Source organism: Pteropus medius, unplaced genomic scaffold (assembly GCF_902729225.1).
Source record: "Pteropus medius unplaced genomic scaffold, Ma_sr-lr_union100, whole genome shotgun sequence".
Classification (NCBI taxonomy): Eukaryota; Metazoa; Chordata; class Mammalia; order Chiroptera; family Pteropodidae; genus Pteropus; species Pteropus medius.
In genome coordinates, this window is record NW_024352004.1 from 1,838,109 (window position 1) to 1,845,731 (window position 7,623).

General features: G+C 39.9%; 1 protein-coding gene across 1 annotated transcript in view; it reads right to left on the minus strand.

Moving 5' to 3' along the window:
* Positions 1-6,178, minus strand: part of NSF (N-ethylmaleimide sensitive factor, vesicle fusing ATPase) — a 123,962-nt gene extending 117,784 nt beyond the window's left edge. Inside the window, exon 1 of the mRNA XM_039846806.1 lies at positions 6,061-6,178. Within this exon, the coding sequence (XP_039702740.1) occupies positions 6,061-6,072 (12 nt within the window). The 5' untranslated portion in view covers positions 6,073-6,178. The remainder of the gene's footprint in view (positions 1-6,060) is intronic.
* Positions 6,179-7,623: the final 1,445 nt, after the last annotated feature.

Below are 7,623 nucleotides of genomic sequence, written 5' to 3' on the forward strand. Positions count from 1 at the left end.
ACCACCTAAATTGTCCTCTGATAAGAAAATAGATAAGTGTAGTATATTCCCAGACTAACATACTACATTGTAGTTAAACAGAATTAACTGGCTCTCTATGATCAATATGACTAAATCTCAAATGTCACCTTAAATAAAAAAATGCAAGTTGCAGAAGGAAATATGTAGTATTACACCATTATATACATTTTAAAAACACATAAACAATATATTTTTTATGGGCGCAAACATATGCAGATGTAGACAGAAAGGATCCATACCAACTTTAGGATAGTGGTTATTTCTGGCGAAGGTTAGTGGAATCAAGAAGGGGTAGAAAGGGGACTCAACTGGATCTGTAATGTTTTATTTCTAAAAATTAAAAGATGTGAAGCAAATATCAAAATGTTAACACTTCTTAAATATGGATAGTAAGCACATGGATATATATGCTTTGTCATTTGCTGTACTTTTCAGCATGCTTAAAATCTCTTAAAGTGTACATAATTATGCTTTTTTAGAATGCATAGAGCTTCTAGAAATAGTTATAGTCATACAAGAAATATTTAGTTTTCATCACTAAAAAAATAAGTTGGAAATTAGAGATTAAATTACTAGGAACTTGAAGGCGGTATAAGGTAGGCCTCAGAGCCCATTTAATGATATTAATCCTGAAGTATGAAAAAGGATCTCAATAAGAGATTATTACCTAAAATACAAAACCCAGAGACCCTTAAGAACAGCATTATAGCAAGTTTCTAGTGTATTGCCAATGCTTGCAAGGGTTCACTCTTCTGCCAATTCAAGAATTTTCAACAGTAAAATATACTTTCACTTTACACCTTTGCACCTTGTTTTAAATACTTGAAAAAAGAATACATCCATTTTAAACATAAACTTCTCTGGGTTTTAGAAAAAAAGTAGCTATTTAATACTGCTGTAAAAAGTTCAATTTTATTTTCTAAAATGTATTGCATTTGAAGATACTTTTAAAAATATTAAAGTAATAAAAGCAAAAACTACTGCATATAAGATTGTAGAAATATGATACGCTTTGGATAGCAAAACTTTGATTTAGGAAATGGAACTACAAAACATTTTATATTATTTGTTTTGACTTGTGGTAGTGCTCATGAGCTATCTCCGATTTACTACTTGTGCTCCAAAACTTCATCTGAAGGTAGGTTGGTTGGTAAAAAGGTCATTCACCCATAAAACGTTTTAAATGGGTAGGTTTCTGAACTATGCTATGCTACAAAAGCTTCTTCAATATATTAATACTAAATATACTAGCCTGTTCAGTCAAAACGTTGAATTAATTTTATTTCTAACATCTCTCTACGCTCCTTTAGATTCCTACTTAACACCATCTTATTCTACTTCTCCACAACAAATCACTCAAACTAGGTGTAAGAACTTGGGAAGAAAGTGATCCATTGGTTTATTTGCATTAATCTTTGTATATTTTTAGAAAAGGACTGCTGAATCTCCAGTAAGTGAGATTTTTCAGCAATTTTAAAAGACAGATTACAAAAAAAGTTCAGGCAACGTAGAAAGCCTTTTTCTTTTTCTTTTTTTTTTTCAGTAGTGGGGTGGTGGTGGTAGTATGAGGGGCCTATAAAGCAACACCAAAGAGAGGAGCTTTACTACAGAGCCTTTCCCTATCTAAAGTCATCTCTCCTCAGCTAGTAAAGGCTGCATTTCAGATTCTTCCTTTACTTCTGATCCCATGAGTCCAGAGCAGCTGTAGTACGAGAATTCTGAAAGATGGTGTGGAGGCCTGGGGCAATAGGAGCCATCTGTATGAGGGTTCATTTTAAATAAGAGTCCATATTCAATGTAAGTAGTAATAATTATAACATTAGAAAATGCTATATTACTAGAAAAATTTTAAAACAGCTGAGAAAATGTATTACCTAATTGAATCTTTTGGAAAGGTCAAAGGGAACCAAATAAGTTTAAATCATTTGATCATTTTATTGTATAAGGTATCCAACTCACCATTCCAGACTTTTTTCTCACATAAGAAATACAATAAGGCAATAATGACAAAAAGTGTTTTATTTCAGGTTCTTTCCTTTTCAGATCACGGGCTTCAAGATATTTTAGAGATTAATCAAGTTCCGATGCCCTTGATTCTATGTACTGAATAATATCACACATTTTATTCTGTAGCCAATTTCCCAGATGAACTAAATATGTCTTCTTTTTTGGCCAAAAAAAGCAAAGGACAAGACATACTACAAGTAACTAATATTATCGATGGCAAAAGTCAGTGACACAACACACAAAAAAAATTCAATTACAAAGTGAATATAAATACTATTTACAATGTGTCTGAATTCCAAAATTAAGTAAACTAACCAAAAACAATAATAATTCAAAACTGCTCTTCTCCCAAGAAATAGAAATACAGAACTCATTTTGAGAGTAGTACAACTAGGCAAACTCTATTTGCTAAACATTGATAGGTAGTTACCAGAAAATTATGGCTACTGGAAAAAATGATAAGACAGAGATCGGCCAAAGGTGTTCAGATTTTCGAAAGGATAAAAGGTAGTTTTTGAAAATTAAACTTTGACAGCAATCTCCAAAAAGTCTCGGTAAGGTAGATTACCCAAAGTGTATCGATGTCTGTCAGCCTAAAGGAGGGTCTCTAGCAGCATGCTCAAGGGCTATTTCTGTTCTGACCTTGTCTTATTCTACCTTTGATCAATGGCTTGAATGTAGACACAGAAGTCATGATTATTTAACCTACAGATGAAACAAAACAGGGAGAGTTACTATGTTGCATGTCATGAAAGAATCAAGACACAAGAAAGCCTTCAACAAGTAGCAGATAGGCCCTGACTTAAAAAAAAAAACAACTATGAAGGGGATAAATGTAAGTCTTACATTTATGTTCAATAAAACAACTATACGATCCCTAGAATGGGTGGGGAGGCGGATTTAAAACAAAAACATGAGTGTTTTTATTGACTGTAAGCTCAGTACGGGACGAGATGTGATTTACTGCAGGAAAAAAGGTGAATATAATGTTACCCTGTATTAATAATGGTAGTGTTCAGTTTATGAGAATATACTGTGTTCCACTCAGCACATTTTAGAAGAAACACTGACAAAACCGAGCATTACCAATGAAAGGTAAACTAAATGATGAAGGGTTTGGAATATAGGATATTCAAGGAATTGGGATTCTTAACTTGCAAAAGAGAAAATCTGAGGGAATATGTTACCTGTCTTAAAATATCTGAGGAGCTATCAGATGGAAAAGGAATTGTGTTTAGTTCTATGCAGCTAGCTCAAAACAGAGAAATAAGATCTACGTATAAAAGTTACATGGAACCCTATATTAAAAAGATCTTTTTAACGTGACAGTAAAATGGGCTAGCTTTATGGGGATGAATTCCCTTCACTAGAGTATTCAAAGAGAGATTAGATTCATTTTCAACAAAAATGTATTGAGCACTTAGGTCCCAGGCAGAGTGCAAAACACAGATAATAGTAGTGAGAAAAAACTAACACGGTCTCCGCTTTCATGGAAGATAAATTCTAATACTCGAGGCAAATAATCACACTAATAAATCAAAAATGATAAACAGATAAATCTCTAAAGAAAGGACTACAGTTTTTCAAGAGCATACAACAAAGGATCCTGACTTGTATGTAATATGGGATCAGAACAGACTTCCCTGGAGTAGTCGAGTGATTTATGAGGAGAGAAATGGTTGGGAGCAAAATATTACAAAGAAAGGAAAAAGCACTCGCAAAGACCTCGTGGTAAGAGAAGCCATTTTAAGTTCAATGAATTGAAAGGCTTCTATAACCTGAGCACAGAGAAGGAGCGGAGGGGAGAGAAGCAGGAGCAGAACCACAAAGCAGGACCTTATAGGCCGGATCACAGATCTGGTCTTCCCAAGTAATGGGATGCTATTGAGGGAGGGTTTTAATGGGTACGGCAGGAACAATCAACGTGGAGAATGACGTAAGGAGACCACTGGAGACTACTATCAGACCAGAAATGATAGCAGTTTGGGAAAAGAAGGTGAAAAAGAAGATGTTAGAGAGGTGGACAGATTGGAGAGATTTTTTTGGATAAAATGACAGAACCCATGTGACTAGTGCAGTGGGTGACTTGGTTATAGTTTAAAGCAGCAATGCCCTGATAGTTTAAAGCAGCAATGCCCTAATACCTTTTGAGGGGGAAAGGGAATAGAAATCAGTGTTTACTGGGGGATGTGGTGAGAGAGAAGCGGTATAAAGGATGACACCCTTGCCCCAGGTTTCTAGCCCATATAAGTGGATAGATGGCAGTGCCATTTGATAAAATAGAAAACACAGGAAAAGTACTAATTAGGTGAGCTCAGATCATGGGTTATGGGTTTGAACAAGTTGAATTTGAGGTGCCTTAGTTCTGAATAGTCAGTTTGACATATTGATCTGGAATTTAAAGGCTAGGTCTGGACTGGGAGTAAAATATGGAGAATCATTAATATACAGATAGTAGTTGAAGCTGTGGGCTTAGGAGAGACTGATGGAGGAGAAAATTAAGAGTGAGAAGAAAGACTTGAAGAATATCTGCATTGAATAACGGGGCAGAGGAGGGTGAGTCTGCAAAAGTGAGGTATGAGTAAAAACAGGAGCAAGGCTTCACAGCCGCCATAGGAGCAGCATTTTCCATGAAGGCAGCAATGGCCAACAATGCCACATGCTGTTGAGACCTCAAGGTAAGACATGGAATGAAAAATGTCAATTAAGTGTAGAGACACATGTTAGTGGGATGACAAGGACAGAAATCAGACTGCAGTGGATTGAGGGGTGAGTAGGTGGTAAACAAATGGGAGACAACAAATGCAAACAGTTCTACCAAGATTTCTGGCTGTAAAGTGGGAAGAGAATAAGTGACAGCTGTGGAGGTGGAGGGAGGGTTTGTTTTAAGATGGGGGAAGCCTGAGTATGTTAAAATGGAGCAGGTGAATACCCAGGAGTGGGGTTCCTGAAAAGGTGAGAAAAGACAGAATCTGAAGCATAGGTGGAGGGAGTAGCTATAGGCAAAAAGGAGAAGTTATGGGGAAAAGGAAGAGAAAGAGTACGAATTAAATGACCTTTAAGGTCTCTTCTCACTCTGGAATTTTATGACAATTTCCTTTAGATAGGACATTTGCATGTATCCATAAATCTATATAAACTTATCCAAATACTCTAGCATAATCAGTAAAGCACATCTTTATCCCCTAATGACGCAGTTAATGTCCCCAGGTTTACGACCAGTGTAATCTCTGGGCAGGATCCATCCCGAAGAGAGCTTTTAGCTCAGTGCACACTGCAATACAGCACAGAACCAGCCCTATCTCCCTTAGCCAAACCCATACCACACCGCGATCTCAGAGGCTAAAGAAGGAAGTAAAATTTAAAACCCTGAAACTACAACATATCCTGCTTCATTCGAAATGACTGTCATTCATAACAGCGAAACGCGACACCCCAAAGCTCACTGCAAGCTAAAGGCATTCCTGCCTGATCGGACAGTGACGGTCCCCCAGATGGCCAGGATTTAACACTAAGTCATTTGCACTCCCTCCTCCGTTCTCAAGACCTTTTATTGTTTAGAACCAGAAATGAGTTCCTAATGATCCTTCCCACAGCCCTCGCCCCAATGCAGCAGGCCGATCCCCCGCAATTATTCCAGAGGCTGCACCTAATAACCCTTCGCAAAGGGGTGCGGAGAAACCCCCAGAGTCCGTCAGACGGGGCCGGGACGACCACAATCCTGCGGCCGCCTTGAGGGGCGAAGGCAACAGCCCCAAGGAATGGAAGAAGGGAATTAACAGAGACAGAGGCGACCCGGGTAGCGAGGGGATCGCCTCCCCTCGAGCTTTAGGGGGATGGAGTTTTTGAGGAGGGCTATTCCCCGGCCATCACTCTCCCTTCCCACCCTCAAGCCCGTCTCTGGCCAGCCGCCCCCTCCAACGCCGCATTTGCTCAGACCTACTCCCCCTCCCCTGAGGCCTTCCAGACCTCGGGGCGCCCCCAGATCTGGCGCCCCCCGCCTCGAGCCGCGGCCCCGGGGCCGGAACTCACCCGGCCCGCCATCTTCGCGGACACGTCCGGCTCCGCGGCTGTAGCTCCGCGCTTGGTAGAGCCCGCCCCCGCCGCGCGCGCGCCCGCCGCCCGCCCTCGCGCAGGCGCGCAGCCACCGTGCGGCCGCGCGCGCTCCCGGCCGCGTCCCCGGCCTCCCCCGCCCCGCCCCCCGCCGTTCCGCCGGGCGCGCGCAGGCTCGGCGGCCGCCAGGGGCGGGCGGGGTGGCGGCGCCATTTTGAACGGGAGCTGCTGGACTGAGCGGTTGCAGTGACCTTGCATTTCTAAAGCTTGCTTATCCGCCAGCGACTTTCCCCAAGGCTCCTTTTAAGAATCTCATCACCGTGGCTGTTTGCGCTGGACTCTGTAGCAATGCCTTTGAGGCGTTAAGCAGTGAGCCCCTGCTTATCCCTTTGCCAGCTGCTCTTTGCCCTGCAATGGCCTTTAGCTTTGCGCTTCCAGATCCACTGAAATGTGAAAATGTACATAACACCCAGTGCGGGTAACGGGGCTGCCCCCAAGGAAGATCAAGTAATGAGTGGTTGGTTTTGAATTCAAGTTCTCTGTAAAGTCAGGCTTTTCTCTGTAGGCAGACTTGTTTTCCTAGCTCTTGAAAGTTACCAACGTTGGCGTTTATATTTAGCTTATGTGTATCCTGGAAAACTAGTTAATAGCTTCTTCCAATTTAAAAGTGAATTAGATTATTTTCATTTCATTTTATTAGATATTTTTATTTATAAAGTAATTTGTGTCTTTAATCTGTAGTTCTCAGTGTTGTTTCGTTTTAGACATATATGGTGGACTTTGAAGTTTGCCCCAAATTTTGCCTTTTCTTTTTTTCACCATGATGTTTCCTTTCCACAGTACTATTTCTTCACTAGAAACTCAGAATAGATAATCATCAGAATAACAACAATGGCACCCTGCAGGAAGAGAGATTCTGCGGGATGGATTCTCTGATGCTTTATTACCTCCGCTATTTTATATTTCTCCTCATATTTACAAAAGATAACAAAAAAAGGTAGAATTTGTTATCTTTCATTTCTCACAGATAATTAGAAAAAATAGTTTTACCAACATGAGGAAAGGAAAGGAAAAAAATTAGAAGAGCTGGGCATGCATAGTGATTTAAAATTAAGAACTAATAAAACTAATAAGTGACCTGAAGATGGGCCAGGAACAGAAGAAAAAATTCAGGCCAGTTTCATAAACTATTACACTGTACCTAAGAACCAGAGTGCTTTGTTGGACAGATCAGATGTTAACTAAATCACGGGTGGGTCAGAATTTATGAAGAAAGATAGGGAACTAGTTGAACTCTGATTTATTAACTCACCAGGCTGTGAAAACAATTTGAATGGATGGGGAATCAGGAAGCTTAGATTCTTGCCCTTTTCTGTGCTCTTTCTGCCACTCACTGGCCATGTCCATTCACCTCTTGGAGCCTGTTTATTTGTAAACTGAGAGGTATAGTAATTAGATGAGTTTAATGATTGTGTCTTACATTTTTTTCGATGCTTTGAATTTGAATCTATAAATCAAAGAGCTTTTATTCAAATATTTACT